Raw genomic sequence first — 17337 nt, 5'->3', positions numbered from 1 at the left:
TCCGCTGTTCACGATCCTCAGTGCTTCAAAATGACTCCCAAGAAGCCTGCTGCGACGGCGGAAGTCGCCCTCATCCCCCTCAAGAACTGTCTTGTTAATCTACCGCCGTCGCTGGTCGCTTTGCTGGTCAATGCAAACACGGTCAGTTTACTAGTTGTTATATTTCTGTGGATTTTTTTTCCGGCTAACTTCTACCTATACTAGACTGCCCAAAATGTTATAATCGAATTACAATATAAATCGACCTCCGGAAAGGCCAATGGAGCTTCTCCACAGCAATCATGCTTCCTCGGTTGGACGGGTATGCCGAGCAAGCGCAGGCTTGCGCCTGTCGTTGGGAGAGACGGTATCAACAGTGGATATTCCAGAGAACAGGAAACCTCCACCGTCGAGCTTGATACTACCTTTGGACGGCTCCTTGGTCTTACAGAAGGCCAGAAGGTACAACACTTCCCGTGCGTCATTACCCACGTGGGGCGCTAACAATTGCAGGTCGGATTGTTCATCCACCTCGATCCACCCGTTGCGCATACGATAAATATTGAGCCATTGACACCAGAAGATTGGGAGAGTATGTCCAAACCATAAACAACTATAATTGAGCTACCATTAACTAGACACTAGTCATCGAACTACACGCCACATTCCTGGAACTTAATCTCTTGTCACAAATTCGCGCTCTACCCAATCCTACATACAATGCAGCGCAATCGGTGCATATGCACCCACTTGCATTGCACCTCTCTCCCACATCCACCGCCAATATTGTCGTCACTTCCCTTACACCCGCTCCCTCGGACGCCTCCCCCTTCGCGAAGATCGCGCCGGATGCAGAAGTCATAGTGGCCCCGAAAGTCCGATCCAAGACAAGCAAAAGCTCTCGGGCGGACAGTCGCAGTGCAGCTGGTAGCAGCAGGAAGAGTGCTGGGGGCAGGAGTGCTTCAAGCACTGTACGCCCGAAGAGTGGTCGGTCCGACTCCAGCACACGAGGCTCCCTCTACTTAAGAGGTGTCGACCGCTCATCAGCCACTCAATATTTTGATGAGGAAATAGAAGATGATGCAAATGAAGGCCTCCGTATTTGGGTTGATCAGGACTTGTTGGCTAGCCATGAGCTGCGCGGAGCGACTTGGGCATGCGTGTCAGTGGTCCAGCCATCCGGTCTCAAACCCCCACCAGATCCCCAGCAGCAACTTGCTCAAGCTGAACAGCAAAAATCCAGTGATGCTGGTGCCACTACAACCAAGCTTGTGGCCAAGTTGCTCCCGTGGGAGGAGGCTCCGGACAATCGACATGCAGCGATGTCCAGCTTGTTGTGCACGGCCCTTAATGCGGAGAACATGGTTGGAGGAATCCTCCGAGTCGAGGCAGCACCTCCACAGCTGCATCGATCCGCAGTCAAGACCCTCAAAGTTTATCCTTTCACAGCTGATGTTTCAAAGAAGAAGGACGGGCTGAAGTTCGGCGCTGACACAGCGGCATCTCGAGATGCCTTGGCCGAGCGCCTCAAGGTCATCTATGGCAGCACTGGTTCCGACACCGGGCTGTTCTCGGGGCCTTTGACTGATGGAATGATTATACCCAAATCCGAGCATCATCCTTCAGTCTCTTCGTTCGATGGTGCTATTCTTCGTTTTGATCCCCCGTTAAAGGGGGCATCAGATGAAACAAAGTCAATGTTCGGATGGTTGCTGGGCTCAGAAGCTAAGCTAAATCTAGAAGTCCAAGCTGAAATCCCCAAGCCATTTGACCCTAGTTCCTCGGTGCTACCTATGGAGGACCCTCTCCCAGAAACTGCTCCTCAACTGGTAGGGATCGATCCTATCATTGAACAGTCATTGAAAAACCTTACGAAATCCTCATCTATCCTGCTTACTGGTGGTCTTGGTGCTGGTAAAACAGCTCTTTCCCAGCTATTGGCCCATCGGCTAAGACGAGATCACCTCTTCAATGTTAAGTATTTCTCCTGCCGCAAGCTCGTTACAGACGAAACACGTATTTCCAACATCAAAGAGACCTTGAACCGGCTCTTCATGTCCGCATCATGGTGTGCGCGTCTTGGTGGCCAGTCAGTGGTGATCCTTGAAGATCTAGACAAGCTTTGCCCAGCAGAGACTGAGTTGCAAGTGGGTGGAGACAATGGCCGCAGTCGCCAGAACAGCGAGGTTATTTGCTCCATGGTTCGACAATATTGCGCGCTGAACTCCTCCGTTGTGCTACTGGCCACTGCCCAGGCCAAGGAGTCCCTCAACAATGTTATCACCGGCGGCCACGTTGTCCGCGAGATCATTAATTTGAGAGCCCCTGATAAGGGAGGACGCCGAAGGGTTTTGGAAAAGCTTACTAGCGAAGATAAACCTACAGAAAGCTCAAATGGGCATGCGAGGGCCGCTAGTTCCTCAACACAAGACTCATGGTTAGACCCTTCAAATCCGGGGAGCCGACCAAGCTCTTCTGGGGGCGATGGCTTCGTTATTGGAAGGGATGTCGAGTATCTAGAGCTGGCTGGCAAAACCGATGGGTATATGCCTGGTGATCTTGTTCTACTTGTTGCTCGTGCGCGCAATGAGGCCCTCATTCGCTCTGTCTCGGATCTGGCAGCAACATCAAAGATGATCACTCTCGGGCGAGAGGACTTTGAAAGTGCCTTGAAGGACTTTACTCCGGCATCTCTTCGCAACGTGACTCTTACCTCGTCAACAACCACATTTTCCTCTGTTGGTGGTTTGTTCGAAACTCGCAAGATGCTGTTGGAAACTTTGCAGTATCCTACAAAATACGCACCAATCTTCGCACAGTGCCCATTGCGACTGCGGTCTGGTTTACTTCTTTATGGATTCCCTGGATGCGGTAAGACAATGCTGGCCAGCGCAGTGGCTGGCGAGTGTGGGTTGAACTTCATTAGTGTTAAGGGTCCCGAGATTTTGAACAAATACATCGGAGCCAGTGAAAAGAGTGTTCGCGATTTGTTCGAGAGAGCCCAGGCCGCTCGTCCTTGCGTCCTTTTCTTCGATGAGTTCGACAGTATCGCACCCAAGCGTGGCCACGACTCCACCGGTGTCACAGACCGTGTCGTCAACCAGCTGTTAACACAAATGGACGGTGCAGAAGGCCTCTCAGGCGTCTACGTACTAGCAGCAACATCACGGCCGGACCTGATTGATCCCGCCCTGCTTCGTCCTGGTCGTCTCGACAAGTCCCTGCTTTGCGACATGCCCAACCATGCAGACCGTGTTGATATTATCCGCTCGGTGAGCGAAAAGCTCAAGATGAGCGACGAGGTGACGTCTCGTTTCGGTGATATCGCCACCCAGACCGACGGATTCTCCGGTGCAGATCTACAGGCTGTCGTGTACAACGCCCATCTAGAGGCCGTCCATGACGCGCTAGGTGACCGTTCTACTGATACTTCCAAGCCCGGTGCCAAGTCCAAGTCGGCCAGTTCTTCCAGCAAATCGTTTATCCAGTTCCTCTACTCCTCTTCAGAGGAAGCATCCGGGTCTGTCTCCATGCCAGCCCCGGCGGTTATCGCAGCCAAACTGGATGCTATTAAGAACTCGCGTCGCCGCCAGCGTCAGCTTGAACAGGGCCCTTCCAGTGCGAATACTGCCGCGGTCCCGGTGACCAACGGCACTGAGCCTGATGCAGATGAGCTGCGTGAGGATATCATCGTCCGCTGGGAGCATGTTGAGCGCTCATTGGCTACCACTCGTGGTTCTCTTCCTCCTGCGGAGCGCAGACGTCTCCAGGGAATTTATCGTGAGTTTATCGCTGGCCGGAATGGCGAAATGCCTAATGGTGAGGCGGCCAATGAGATTGGAGGTCGAACAAGCCTGATGTGATTATATTTTATAATCTTCCAAGGTTGGGTTTTGTACACTGTATATATGAGCAGCATTGCGATTGGTTCTTTGCTTTCTATTCCTGTATTTATCGATATTGGTAGATGGACATGATATTATAAATTTGGATGTTGTAAAGGATCATGCTCATCTGGGCAATATCTCCTATGAGAGCCATGTAGTTGATTCGTCTTTCAAAACTACGAGTAGGACGGAATAGTAACGGTATTTGTATTCAGTGAAATACATGTAGAAATAGAAGAGGTACCTAACACACAAAAAGAAAAGGCTGACTCTGCTTTAGATTGTAGATTGTTTTCTCAAGACCAATATGATCCGCTGTTCCTGTGGCCCTTCAGGAAGCTGTATATAACTTGGTTCTTCCAGCCCAGCGTGTAGAAAGGAAATGATGGTATCAACATGGTGTAAATGACACCCTTTTGCCTGATATAACAAAGATATGGAGGGCCATGTTTCTCGGCGGCCAAGGAACGGGTCGCTGTAGGCGACTTCTTTGGCTCAGAAGTTGCAGGCGGGGTCGGGGGAGGGCTAGCTTCGATCCCTCGCTCTTATCATTGTCTTTTGCGGGTGCGTTCTTTACGTCAGGTTTCGGGTTCGGGCCCTTCGACTTTTGGGGAACCGATTCTTAGATTGTTAGCTTGAATGCCTAAATTATATTTATGTAGTCACTTACCTTTCCGCTCTTAGATCCGGATGGATCTTCGCCCTTCTTGGGCTTAGTCATTTCGACTGATTGGGGTTCTTTTCAAATTCGCAAGTTGAGAGTCTGTTACCAGAACTCTTGTCCCGGTACACCCTGCGAGGGCATCACAACCCTCGGCAACCGCACATGTGAGCTGCTACGGGATATAAAAGAACGGAGGGCCGAAAGGAGGAGATAGTGCATGGGCACTGGCGTATGAAACCTGGCAATATCGGGGGATGACATCACAAGGTGAAGAGGCGACCCCAGTCTGTGACATTAAGAGACTGAAAGACAGATAGGTGGGATTAGACTTACCATTCAGGGTGCCGCTCGTATGAAGACCAATCCAAGGCTTAGAAATGATACATAGTCAACTCCAACTGTATATTGGTAGATTAGCAGTTAGTATCGAGCTATACGTGACAGAGATTAACCTACCATTTATCTTGTACCCGGTATAAACCACCTCAGCCTTGACAGTGTCCATGGGTATGATCCACAAGTTGTGGAGAGACCATTCTCCGGAAATTGTGTTCAGGGCCCTCCGGTTGTTGATGCCGTCGACGTTTGACACCGAACAGGACTCTAGTATGGTTTAATGCTGTACCCTGAGATCGACACCCGGTGGTCAAATCCAGGGAACAGACAGAACTTGGAGCAATCACACCTGTATGTCAAAATGTTAGCATTCAGAAGTGGAGACTAAGTCAGAGCGATATAAGCCTCACCAATGGGCAGCCCACCCCTCGAGAACTAACCCCCACACTACAGAAACCCTCATTATAGTCTTCACCGAAAGCACCAGCAGAAAGCTCCCTCAAACAAAGTCTGAGTTCACTCATTGACCAGCTGCTGAGCTCCGGCTCTGACAAAGGCACCAACGCAAGCGGCACCCAGGGACCCTATCAGAATCAAAAGTCAGCTAAGTCCAACCCAAAACGAAGTGAAACGATTTCATCTCAGAAAGAACATGTGAAGGAGGAAAAAGCGAGGGAAAAGCGGAGGAAAACTGAACTGAAAGCAAGAGGAATGCAAGGAATAAAAATGAAATGGAATTGACTTACCAACGTCGTCGGCGCGACGGAAGAACAGGCACACCATAGATCAAGATTGGGGCGGGGGTTGTCCTACCTCGACGCTCCGCAATCGAGCCCATGAGTGCGCGAGCCTCCAGTCGCTGACGGTGGGCTTCATACCCTGGGATCTGCTGGTAGCCAGAGGGAATCACCGGAATCCTAATGGCGGCAGACCGGGGGGACGCAGCTTGACAGCTGGCCCCGTAGTATGAGGAGCTGTTAGTCTCGGGGGCGACACAGACCTCATCAGCAGAGCGTGGGCTTGGAGGTCCATTCTCCAGGGACCAGCTGGACAACACAGCCATCTCGAAAACATCCATTTTGACGATGTTTGCAGTATCGAATCGCCAAAAAATTGAAAAGGAAGGCGAAAGTGAGGGGAAAGGAGAAAGAGAAGAAGAGAAAGAGAAAAGGATTGGGGGTGATATAGTCTCCCAGTCCAAAAAGGAAGGGTCGACCGGCCATGTGAAGTGGCGGGGGTACAGTCACTTTCAGGTCGTTCCTGCTATTTCTGGCATAAAAAGTTGAGATCACCTGGGTACTACTATTTTGTTATATAAGATGGCCAATCTACCTAAGTATTCCAGTTATCCTGGCCATGTGGTTTTGATCAAATTTTGAGTAAAATAAACAATGTCAGAGTACTTCACTCTTTCTCTAAAGCCTTATTAACAAGATGTTCTAGCTTGTTCCACTCTGCAGACAGAACAGCCTTGTTCTTGCTAGGATCAAGGCCATTAGCCTTGAATTCATTGTGGACCTGTACAAACTGATTTCCGACAAGCTTCTTAAAGCTAGGTACTGTGCAGCTCTCCGACTGCGTACTAGTAAGCTCAGCGAGAATGTACCAAATCAAGTAGTGGTAGTTCAGCTTGAAGTCATGAAGCTGGACAGGGTCTTTAGGGTCAGGCTGGAAGCCCTCTTGGGAAATGAAGACTGTAAGTCTAACCAGGCTCCATGCATGTATGTGCCGGATGGGGTGGGCCTTATCATAGACGACAGGATCGATTCGCAGGTATCGAATGGCAGCGTGGATGAATGCCCGGGTGAAGTTTCCAGCCGTTAACAAGGATATGATCAGCTTATCACGGAGAGAAGCATATGGCTGACGGGTGAGAGGCCATAGGGCGGTTTCATGGAGCTTGTGCATAGCAGCTTCCAGCTTCTCGATTGCATCTGCTGGCTCCGTGCTGGTTGCGGTTGCTTTCTGCATCAGCTCCAAGGCTTCACGCTCTGCTGTCTCTAGGGGTGTCATGTCTTCAGGTGTAGACAAGAACCGGTCTTCAATGGTGTCCGCGCCCTTCTGGCACTTTGTGCACTGGCAGTCGAAGAAGTAGCGTTCTTTAAGTTCGTTGCGACGGATGTCGTATGGTGTTGTGGTGTCGATATAGGAGATAAAGATTTGCTCGCCCTTCTTGATGGGACGCATAGCCTTGACATACAGTTCTTCGCCGTCAAATCCAACAGTGGAGTTGTAGTCGCAGCTGTGGTTAATCAAACCGGCATATGGATGCATGTAGAGGCCAATGCGGTCATACATGGAGGTGGTGAGGTTGAAGGAGTTGAGATCCAACTAGAAATGATAGTTAGATGAAAAGTCCACAAAGCAAGAGGTGTATGGCCGAAAGCAATTACCTTCGCAGCATAAGTAGAGACAGTTCCTTCATCAACGTCCGTGCCTGAGTAATTCTTGACAGCTTTGGCTGTCAAGTTGATCCTATCAAGCTGACCTTGGCTCTCTGAGATCTCATTGATGTGAGTCTCCAGGCCATCAAATATCTTGAACTCTTCAGAATTGTACTTGTTACGTGCAGTGCGCAGCACTACGCGTAGGAGAGCACGGGCATTGTTGGGAAGCACCATAGGTTTGACATTTTTGAAGATGGGGCATTCAAGAGAATGGGCAAATTTCCAGTCTTTAGATTGACACACCTAGAAATAAAGTATTAGAAGCTTATGAGACAAATATTAGGTAGGACAAGAGATATGAGACAGCAAACGATCTATCGTTTTAGCAACTCACCCGGTCACAATACTTCACGACACGACATCCTGTGCAAGCCTTCAACTCATTGCCAGTTTCCACCTGTCTCTTTCCAAAGCAGCCAGCACATGTGTCCTCTAAACGTGGAGAATCAAGAACTGCCACGAATGGTGTTTTGATGTGTAAAACATCTTCGCCGGGGTTGATGTCAGTTGTCGCAAACAGACCATTGCCCATGCCATTGGGGGCAGGCTGTGGGACAGTCCTAGTCGTCACCGAAGGTAGTGCAGTTCTTGATGCCATTTTATATATGATCTGATTATAAGAAGAATTGTTTGAAACATAATCAGAGTGGATAGTCGTCCACGTGGGGCGGTGAATCGTTGTATCTGAATCTCTTGGCATTGATAGAAGATTGATCTCACATCCAGAGCAATATCATGAGAAGACCCTGAAATTTCTCTTGTAATTTAATACCTACTGCATAGTTAAGTACTACTCGTCAAGGATTCTATTATCGTTACCTTACCTAGTAACCAGCATCCTATATTATGCAACCCAAGCCCAGAGATGAGAGCGCACCGATAGAGCATATTCGAAGGTTGGTTTTAAACTCCTACTAAAGCCGGAAACTCACTCGATCTATATGCAAAATAGTAACATAGATATAAATGCAGATAAACAAATACTACATAGATGTCTCAGACCTACAAATGCTTCTAAGCGGAAATCCATCTTGTTCAAAATCCAAAGCTCCGTAACTCAAAAGAATTGGGAAGCTATAAGTTGGGCAAATCATTAGGTATATATATATATATATACAGCATAACTCATTCAAGTGCATAGACACAGAATCTCAAACCCCAACCGACTGAACATCAGACATAAAAAGAACCAAACCTAAGTCCTAGATCATAGCCGCAAAAGCCGCAAAAGCCGCAGCCCCCAAGGGCGCAGCAGTGATCAAAGGCTTCGCAGCCCCAGCAGCAGCACCACTAGAAGCAGTAGGTGTGACCTTCACCTCGGAAGCCGAAGCCGTCACAGCACCACTAGAAGCAGTAGGGGTTGCCATCACCCCGGAAGCCGAAGCCGTCGCAGCACCAGCGCCATCGGTGATAGTAAGATGATGGTAGCTAATCGAAGATGCAGGGAGGGATTCTGTGCCGGAAGAAGAACCGGAATCGGTGTAAGTACCAGCGGAGCCAGCGAATTCCCAAGTCCACGTGCAGACAGCAGATTCAGAAGAGCGGGTGAAACTGCAGTGCTCGATGTTGGTTCCAACGGCTGTAGCACCGTCGGTAGACAGAGTCATTACCATAGAGGCGCTATAAGTGGTAAGGCCCTGGACTATGGTTGCGGGATGGCCCAATGAGCACTGAGATGCGCCTTCCAGGCAGGCGACCTCGTAGGTCGTGGCGTCCTTGCCGATGGTAACGACTCGGGCTGCGGTGCTGGAGTAGGTGCGGAGGTCGAGGCCGCTGGCAGGATAAATGAGACCGAAATACTCCAAGGTTGTTGTGCCGGGCTCATCAGCTGCAACCAGAGCTGCTAGGGCAGAAACTAGAAACCAAGATAAACGCATGTTTGCAAGATTCGAAGATTCGGAGATTCAAGATGAGGGTTTTCTTAGGGTTGTAGGAACAGAGATTATTGGGGTTGGACTGAATATAAGGAGTCAGGAAGTGGTAGGAAGCAGGGTAAAATGAAAGATCAAATGACTCCCCTCGCTACTAGAGTCCCAAATTGGCTGCCCGACAAGAGCCATCTGGAAGCGAAGCATGGTTGTATACTAGTGCTATCCTATAGCATCCTAGCAACTAGACTTCGTGCTGACAGGCAATTTAGCTCACGGGCCGTGGTGAACCCCCAAGAAAGGTTGGAGCCTAAATCTGTGACCTGTGAACATCAGTCAAAGACCTAGATAGGTTATGTGATATGAAAGTAAAGATATTAAAAGATAATGTGGAGAAAATCTAGAAGACAAAACATAGGAAGTCTTGAATTTACAAGTCGGGTCGGCAAAAATTGCTGTCAAAAGTGAGGCATCGATGTTCTTCTAATTGGCAAAGGCGGCTCAAACACCGCTAGCAATAGCTAAGCCCCAGGCTATTGTGGCTGAGTCACTGGTGGTTGAGCCCCTATACGGAGAAGAGAACAGAGTAAAAGATCTTATAGGTCAAATTCGTATATCAGGATATGAGCACTATACCACTGTGACCGTGATTCGCCGGAGAGTAGAGATGGGGAACAATTCAATGATTCATAAGGAAAAGACAACATTCAAAATCCGAGAGTACAGTAATTAAAACGGCCGAAAAGACAATGCACGCCATCTATCAACAAGATTGCCCTACCCACTACACCATACAGAAAGTTTGAATCCTGTCCTTGGAAAATCATGACGGGAAGACCTGGGGAGGCCATAGGGGATATCGAGCGGAAAGAGATGTTGACTTCCTGTCTCTCTTTACCTCGACATAGGGCTTTTTTTTCTCTTCATCTGTCATTTTATGCAAATAAAATAGAGATTTACAGCGCCTTGCCGCCGACGAAGTTAGACCAGGTGCGGACCTCGGAGGGGATTCCCTCGGCGCGGGGGAGCTTCTCGTTCATGCACTGAGCGAAGAGCTGGGCAGTCTGTGGAGAGTATGAGTTAGTAACTGGTATAATTATCAGCATCAGCATTTTAGACATACCTTAGCTTCCATGAAAAGAGGCACGTTGAAATCAACAGCGTTGCGGCGCATGACATAGTCGTCATCAAGCTGGGTCTTGCCACGGGTCTTGGCAAGGTTGAAGCAGCCACGGATGTCGTACTTCTGGAACACCTCACGGAGAGCACGCTTGTCCTTCTTGGGGAACTCAATCACCTGCACGGAGACACCCTTGGCGGATTCAAGGTGAGCCTTGACCTCGGAGTTGACGGCGAAGAACTTGTAGCCGAGAGGGTTCAGGTACTCGACAATCTTGGCCAGGTAGGGCTGAGTGATATCACCGCCGAGCAAGATACCCTCACCGGGCTCAGGCATGCGGAAGTTCATGGTGGACTGGAGAGAAGACCAGTAGGCCTCGACCAGATCCTTACCGAAGCAAGCAATCTCACCGGTGGAGGACATCTCGACACCCAGGAAGGGGTCGGCACCAGCCAGACGGGTCCAGGAGAACTGAGGAACCTTGGTGGCGAGGTAGTCACGCTTCACCTTCATGAGGTCGACGGGCTCGGGGACATCACGGCCGACGAGAGCCTTGGTGGCGACGTCGATGAAGTTGGTACCCAGGACCTTGCTGACGAAGGGGAAGGAGCGGGAAGCACGCAGGTTGCACTCAATAACCTTGAGGGCGGGCTCAGCACCCTCCTGGTTGGCCTTGATGATCTGCATGTTGAAGGGGCCGGTGATGTTCCAGGCCTTGGCGACCTTCTCGGCGATCTCCTTAACGCGGGCCATGATAGGCTCCTCGATGTTGGCGGGAGGCAGGACGAGGGTGGCATCACCGGAGTGAACACCAGCGGGCTCGACGTGCTCGGAGACGGCGTGGACAATCAGCTTACCGTTGGAAGCGACGGCATCCACATCGATCTCCTCGGCACCCTCGATGAACTTGGTGATGACGACGGGGTGGTCAGGGGAAACGGCGGCGGCGTTAAGGAGCTTCTCCTTAAGTTCATCAACACTGTAGATGACGTTCATGGCGGCACCGGACAGGACGTAACTGGGACGAACCAGGACGGGGTAACCAACAGTCTCGGCAAAGGTCTCAGCAGCAGCGACGGAGGTCAGCTCCTTCCAGGCGGGCTGGTCAACACCAATGCTGTCGAGAATGGAGGAGAACTTGTGACGGTCCTCGGCCTTGTCAATGTCCAGAGGGTTAGTGCCCAGAATGGTAGCACCACCGCTCTCTTGCAGACGGAGAGCAATGTTCTGAGGCAGCTGACCACCGACAGAGACAACGACGCCGCTAGCGGCCTCAAGCTCATAAATATCCATGACACGCTCGTAGCTGAGCTCCTCGAAGTACAGCTTATCAGCGGTATCGAAGTCAGTGGAGTAGGTCTCGGGGTTATAATTGATCATAACAGTCTTCTTGCCCATCTCACGGAGGGAGAGAGTAGCGTTAACAGCGCACCAATCGAACTCAACGGAGCTACCAATACGGTACACACCGCTACCAAGAATGATAGTTCCGTGGTCATCGAAGGTAACATCGTGGGAGGAAGCGTTATAGGTGGTGTAGAGGTAGTTGGTATCGGCAGGGAACTCGGCAGCAAGGGTATCGATCTTCTTAACCCAAGGGGTGATGCCAAAGGACTTACGGCGGGCGCGGACATCATCCTCGGTGGCTCCAACAAGGAGAGAGATCTGCTTATCAGAGAAACCGAGCTTCTTAGCCTTCAGCAGGATCTCCTGCTTGAGGCCGAAGAGGCTGCCGATCTCCTTAAGCTCATTGTTGCAATCCACGATGTTCTGGATCTTGTACAAGAACCACTTGTCGATCTTGGTCAGTTCGTGGACCTTGTCAACCGAGTAGTTCTCGTGGAGCATAGCCTGGCCAACGGCCAACCAGCGGCGATCAGTGGGGTTGCGGAGAGTCTCATCAAGGTCATCGAACTTATCACCCTGGAGACCAAGGTATCGAGGGTCAACCTGACGGATAGCCTTCTGAAGGGACTCCTCCCAGGTACGACCGATAGCCATAACCTCACCAACCGACTTCATAGCGGAGCCGATATCGCGGTTCACGTGCTGGAACTTGGCCAAATCCCAGCGGGGAATCTTAGTGACAACGTAGTCCAGACTGGGCTCGAAGTTGGCAGTGGTGGTCTTGGTAACAGCGTTAGGAAGCTCGGGAAGAGTGTGTCCCAAACCAATCTTAGCGGCGGTGTAAGCAAGCGGGTAACCGGTAGCCTTGGAAGCCAGAGCGGAAGAACGCGAAAGACGAGCGTTGACCTCAATGACACGGTAGTCGAGGCCATCGGGCTGCAGAGCGTACTGGACATTGCACTCGCCAACGACGCCCAAGTGACGGACAATCTTGATAGCGGCAGTGCGGAGCATGTGGTACTCCTCATCAGACAGGGTCTGACTAGGGGCAACAACGATACTGTCACCGGTGTGGATTCCGAGAGGGTCGAAGTTCTCCATGTTGCAAACGGTAATACAGTTGTTATCAGCGTCACGGACAACCTCGTACTCAACCTCCTTCCAGCCCTTGAGGGACTTCTCGACAAGAATCTGTGGGGAGAGAGACAAAGAGCGCGAGGACAAGTCACGGAGCTCTTCGGCGTTGGAAGCGAAGCCAGAACCCAGACCACCGAGGGCGTAAGCAGATCGGACAATGATGGGGTATCCAACCTCCTCGGCAGCCTTGAGAGCGTCCTCGACAGTCTCGACGGCGGTCGATTCCGCAATAGGAATATCAATCTCGTTCAAGGCCTGGGCGAAGAGGTCACGGTCCTCACTGGTTTCCAGGGTCTTGATGGGGGTACCAAGAACCTTGACACCGTAGCGTTCAAAGGTGCCCATGCGGTTCATCTGCACACCCAAGTTCAGGGCGGTCTGACCACCGAAGGTGAGAAGAATACCATCGGGGCGCTCGCGCTCAATGACGTGGGTAACATATTCAGGGGTGACGGGGAGGTAGTAAACTTCGTCAGCAAGCTTGTGGTCGGTCTGGATGGTCGCGATGTTGGGGTTGATCAGGATAGAGTGGACGCCGGCTTCCTTGAGAGCCTTAAGAGCTTGAGAGCCTGTTTAATCTCACAGTCAAAAGATTAGTTACTGTTGACATTTGATTTAATTTTTTAGGGCGGTTTTTAAGCTCTCTGTATTCCCCGCACAAAAAGATCCCCGTGCAGACCCCCATGGGGGCCTGACAGGCATCCTAACCGGGGTGAAAATTCCATCTCCAAGTGACTCGAACTTACCAGAATAATCGAATTCTCCGGCCTGTCCAATGCTCAGACCACCACTACCAATGACAAGGACTTTCTTGACATCGACGAGCTTGCTACCGGTCGCCACAGCACCGCTAGCGAGGTAAGACTCGGCGGCAGGGGGCTTCTCAGTAGCCAGGCGGTTCAATGTGCTGGAGAAAGAACGGAGCTGTTGAGATCGAGCCGTGGGGATCTTCTGCAGGCGTAGAGTCGAGACTGTTGAACGGACAGGCTGAGATGAGAATGCGCGCAGAGAGAGTGCTGGACGAGTTTCAGCGATGCAGCGCTGGCGCAGCAGGGCGGCCGCCTGCCCACATCGAGCAGCAAGAGCCATTGCGCACCGAAAGTAATGTTTCAGTTGCTGAGGGATGTGTTGAGGATGAGTCTACACTTTGCTGGGATTCTTTTTTTTCCGCCGCTCCGTCGCTAATTGGCTCGCTCCCTTCACCGTATACGGCTCCACTTTTGAAGAACAGCGAGGGAAAGCCGGGGGATAATTGAAATGATTAAGATAATTGAGATGATTGGGGTAATTGGGATAATTGGGATAATTGGGGATATATAGATCTGAAGGACTTAATAAGGAATGTTACTAGTTTACTCATTTATTGGTCTTTTTATATTTTTTTCCCCTTTTTTTGTTTTTCTTTTTTTTTTTGGACGATGAGTCAAAATTTTGAAGGGTGGAGACGGGGTTCCCTCGGCAAATATCTTTCTTATATGTAAATAGAGCCTAGTAATTCTCTATGTTATACATTATGATTTTCATATAGAACTTATAAGAGTCTATAGGCGATTGGGATCCAAAAACATCACCTGGGCAGCTCCTCTACTTGCCGATGTCGGAGCTAACCCTATCTCTTATCTCTCGACTTAACCTTGGAAAACCTTGCAAGGTTTACACGTCTGCCCAGGTGGTTCTCAAGGGTATGGCCCCAAACTAGCCCAGATGAAAGGATGAATCAGGTGCATAAAAATAGAATGAGGGTGTAGGACCTACAAGGTGGTTGGATGAGTGATGAATGCACGTCAGAAGAAAGATTGGAGAATAGAACTAAGTAGAGGACCACAGCATACTCCATGAGTACTCCCGTGAATAATTGCGGATCTTGTCTAAATTTCGTTTGGGAGGGTGGAGTGCCCAATTCTAATGAACTATTCGTCGACCTGCAAATCGGGCACATTGTGATATTCAAATCAAGTCCTTGAGGACCCTACAAAAATAGCATAAACTACCATATAAGGATAAGCGAGACGAACCCTCCTATAAAACTGAGAACTGCGGGATGTGGAATAGTGACGGTGGAGAAAGTACAAAACCGGATTATAGACTGATATGCGCTCTAGGAGACCAGAGAATTATCATCCATTAGTATATATACCAAGGGAACAGAGATATTTATACCCAAAGCAAATGTCATGACTTCCAAGAAACAAAAGTGAAGTACCCTCCAGGGCTAGCTGTAACCCCCGGGGCCATGTCTATAAGTTCTGCATTAAACCCTTCTTGGAACCTTTGGGGGGAAAAAAAGCCACATCCATAGATTCATCTAGCCATAGTTAGGTGGATCCATTATGGTCAACCAATCACAATATCTCACGAATCCTGGTTTCCCGGCATTTTCGATTTTCCATTAAATTACCGTGACTCTTGGAACTATATCGAGTATACCTACTTCTCGAATGCCTCTATGTTGTAGATAGTTCTTTCAAATCAATCTTCCAATCAGTTAGATTCATAGACCAGCTTATGGAATGAGACCAGGCCGGTATCAGATCCTAGGCCTTTTTTTTCCTTATGGCTCTACACGGTCCTGGTTAGATATATATTTCATACATAGATTGCCCTGACTAGCCTTTAATAAAAAAAGTGTTCATTTTAGCAGTCAACCACCTATTCCAATATTTTATATATGTGTCCATACACAATGGCAATTTACAAGCCAATTATCCCGCTAAAACTGAATCGCAATGTAAAATGAGTTTGATGATCCCCGAGAATTCTACAAACCCAACAACCCTAGAGCTACAGCACTAGATTACCAACATGGCGGGGTTGAGCTGAAAATAAATAGGGTATATTATATACTATGACAAAATTATTACATTAGATATACGAAGTAACATAGTACAGTTATTCTACAACCCCCACTTTCCCATTTAGACTTGACCAAGGACCACTCGGTTGCTTCTCAATCCGAGACCCACCCCTCGACATCCCCTTTGAGGAGCGATTCTCCTGACCCTCCAACATTACCTCACCGAGGTCCTGATTGAGGGTCTTACATACACTAGTTAAGGTCTGTCGGGCGTCCTGTGCAACCTCAGTACCCAATGCGATCTTTCGCTGAACAAAGTCTTGTTCGTTGGCAGCTGCAGCATTAGAAGCAAATGCCCATGCTTCGGCAAGACCAACAACCTCATCCGGGGTCTGATCGGAGGCCTGAGTCTGGTTTCGCAAGTCGAGAGTAGCCGCATGCTTAAAGCGTGGCCGACGGACGGGAGTGGGGTATTCGGGAAGTAGGTGGGATTCGTCGCTTAGACGATTGAGGGCGCGGAGAGTCGTAGACTTTTCTTTCGAGAGTAAACCGGATAAATAGGTTTTCTGGAGAGCCAGCGACTTTTGACTCTTAAGTAGCGGGACCAGGTTTTCGTTTGTGTATGATAGAACGTCGATCGGGTTGGGTGGTGGGATTTCTGCTGTCACGAGTTCATTCTTGTTGGTTGATCGTGACGGAGGTTTTGGGGCCACATTAACTGGCTGGCAAGCTCTGGAGGCAGCATCGAGGAGATCTCGCCGGGCTCGCAGATATGCGGCATATTGCTCCATAATCTGCATCTTGCGATTCTCTAGCCCCCGCTGGACATCCTCGATTTCCTCCGGGGGAAGTTCTTGGAGTACACTCTCATCTGGATCCCCTTGACCAACCAGCCGTTCCTCCACCCATTGTACTAGCTCATCCCGGGTCTTTTGCAATGCTTGTGCTTTGGCACCTGAAGTTTCAACTTGGGGATCATGCTGTGCCTTGGCTTCATCGAACAATTGCTTTTGGCGGTCCAATTGAGTTCTCGCACTGACAACTGCTCTCTCAAGCCTATGCACTAGTTCATCCAAGTCTGTTTCAGTGCCATTGCGCCCAGCCTCCGCATCTACCTCCGGCAACAGCATTTGCTCTCCGTCATTGTCAACATCATCCAAGCTGCCCGCATCGCGTGTTTTAATTTCCTCAAGGTAATTCTGAAACACCTGCAACTTGGTATAGCGGCGTCGATCGCGTAGGAGGGCAAGGTATTCACGAAGTTCGGTGCCGGGCTCTTGCAGATCATCATCAGAAGAGCGGTTCGGGACCGTCCTCTGGCGCCTTAATGATGCGATATTCTCAGAAGCCAAGGCAAACTCTTTGCGGGCCGCAACATTGGCCTCCAATGCCTTTAGATAATCCTTTCTCAACCCAGGGAGATCGGGAGGGATACGTTTGACACCGGTAACAGCATCAGTCGACGCACACAGGGAGAGGTGGGATTGAGAGAGATCGCTTGACTGATCGTCGAATTCGATAAATGAGCGCAGGTAAGACGTCAGCACCTGGCGAATATGGAGGGTTTCCTGGCGTGACTTGATGTAAGGAGCGAGCGGTTTCACAACGGGCGGAATGTGGATAGCGTCAGGGGAGTTGGGTCGGACCATGGTTTCATTGGGCGGGGTGTGGAGGGCTATGCAAGTTTCGATATCTGGAGAGACGAACTGAGACCTTGATAGGTCTCGGAAGACTTCACTGCCACAATGCACAGTGATA

At 49.8% G+C, this 17337-nt stretch overlaps 6 protein-coding genes across 6 annotated transcripts; 1 reads left to right on the top strand and 5 right to left on the bottom strand.

The window, feature by feature from the left end:
* Positions 1–30: 30 nt before the first annotated feature.
* Positions 31–3842, top strand: pex1 (AAA family ATPase peroxin 1; the record flags this gene model as incomplete). The annotated part of the gene is made up of 4 exons (XM_040794933.1): positions 31–141; positions 205–441; positions 493–571; positions 625–3842. 4 exons carry the CDS (start codon positions 31–33, stop codon positions 3840–3842), a joined length of 3645 nt encoding a protein of 1214 aa, XP_040652610.1.
* A 1540-nt stretch (positions 3843–5382) lies between these two features.
* Positions 5383–5944, bottom strand: PGRI_072180 (uncharacterized protein; the record flags this gene model as incomplete). The annotated part of the gene is made up of 2 exons (XM_040794932.1): positions 5383–5450; positions 5680–5944. 2 exons carry the CDS (start codon positions 5942–5944, stop codon positions 5383–5385), a joined length of 333 nt encoding a protein of 110 aa, XP_040652609.1.
* Positions 5945–6270: 326 nt separating this feature from the next.
* On the bottom strand, positions 6271–7911 carry PGRI_072170 (S-adenosylmethionine-dependent methyltransferase; the record flags this gene model as incomplete). Its single annotated transcript, XM_040794931.1, has 3 exons — positions 6271–7197; positions 7260–7556; positions 7648–7911. 3 exons carry the CDS (start codon positions 7909–7911, stop codon positions 6271–6273), a joined length of 1488 nt encoding a protein of 495 aa, XP_040652608.1.
* Positions 7912–8515: 604 nt separating this feature from the next.
* On the bottom strand, positions 8516–9190 carry PGRI_072160 (uncharacterized protein; the record flags this gene model as incomplete). Its single annotated transcript, XM_040794930.1, has 1 exon — positions 8516–9190. The coding sequence occupies one exon, from the start codon at positions 9188–9190 to the stop codon at positions 8516–8518; it is 675 nt and encodes a 224-aa protein (XP_040652607.1).
* A 947-nt stretch (positions 9191–10137) lies between these two features.
* PGRI_072150 (carbamoyl-phosphate synthase (glutamine-hydrolyzing) CPA2) lies at positions 10138–13874 on the bottom strand (the record flags this gene model as incomplete). Its single annotated transcript, XM_040794929.1, has 3 exons — positions 10138–10245; positions 10305–13354; positions 13532–13874. The coding sequence occupies 3 exons, from the start codon at positions 13872–13874 to the stop codon at positions 10138–10140; spliced, it is 3501 nt and encodes a 1166-aa protein (XP_040652606.1).
* Positions 13875–15674: 1800 nt separating this feature from the next.
* Positions 15675–17228, bottom strand: PGRI_072140 (uncharacterized protein; the record flags this gene model as incomplete). Its single annotated transcript, XM_040794928.1, has 1 exon — positions 15675–17228. The coding sequence occupies one exon, from the start codon at positions 17226–17228 to the stop codon at positions 15675–15677; it is 1554 nt and encodes a 517-aa protein (XP_040652605.1).
* Between the last annotated feature and the right edge of the window lie 109 nt (positions 17229–17337).

Source organism: Penicillium griseofulvum, assembly GCF_001561935.1.
Source record: "Penicillium griseofulvum strain PG3 chromosome Unknown contig_6, whole genome shotgun sequence".
In the NCBI taxonomy this organism is placed as follows: domain Eukaryota; kingdom Fungi; phylum Ascomycota; class Eurotiomycetes; order Eurotiales; family Aspergillaceae; genus Penicillium; species Penicillium griseofulvum.
This window is presented reverse-complemented; position numbering and strand designations above follow the sequence as displayed.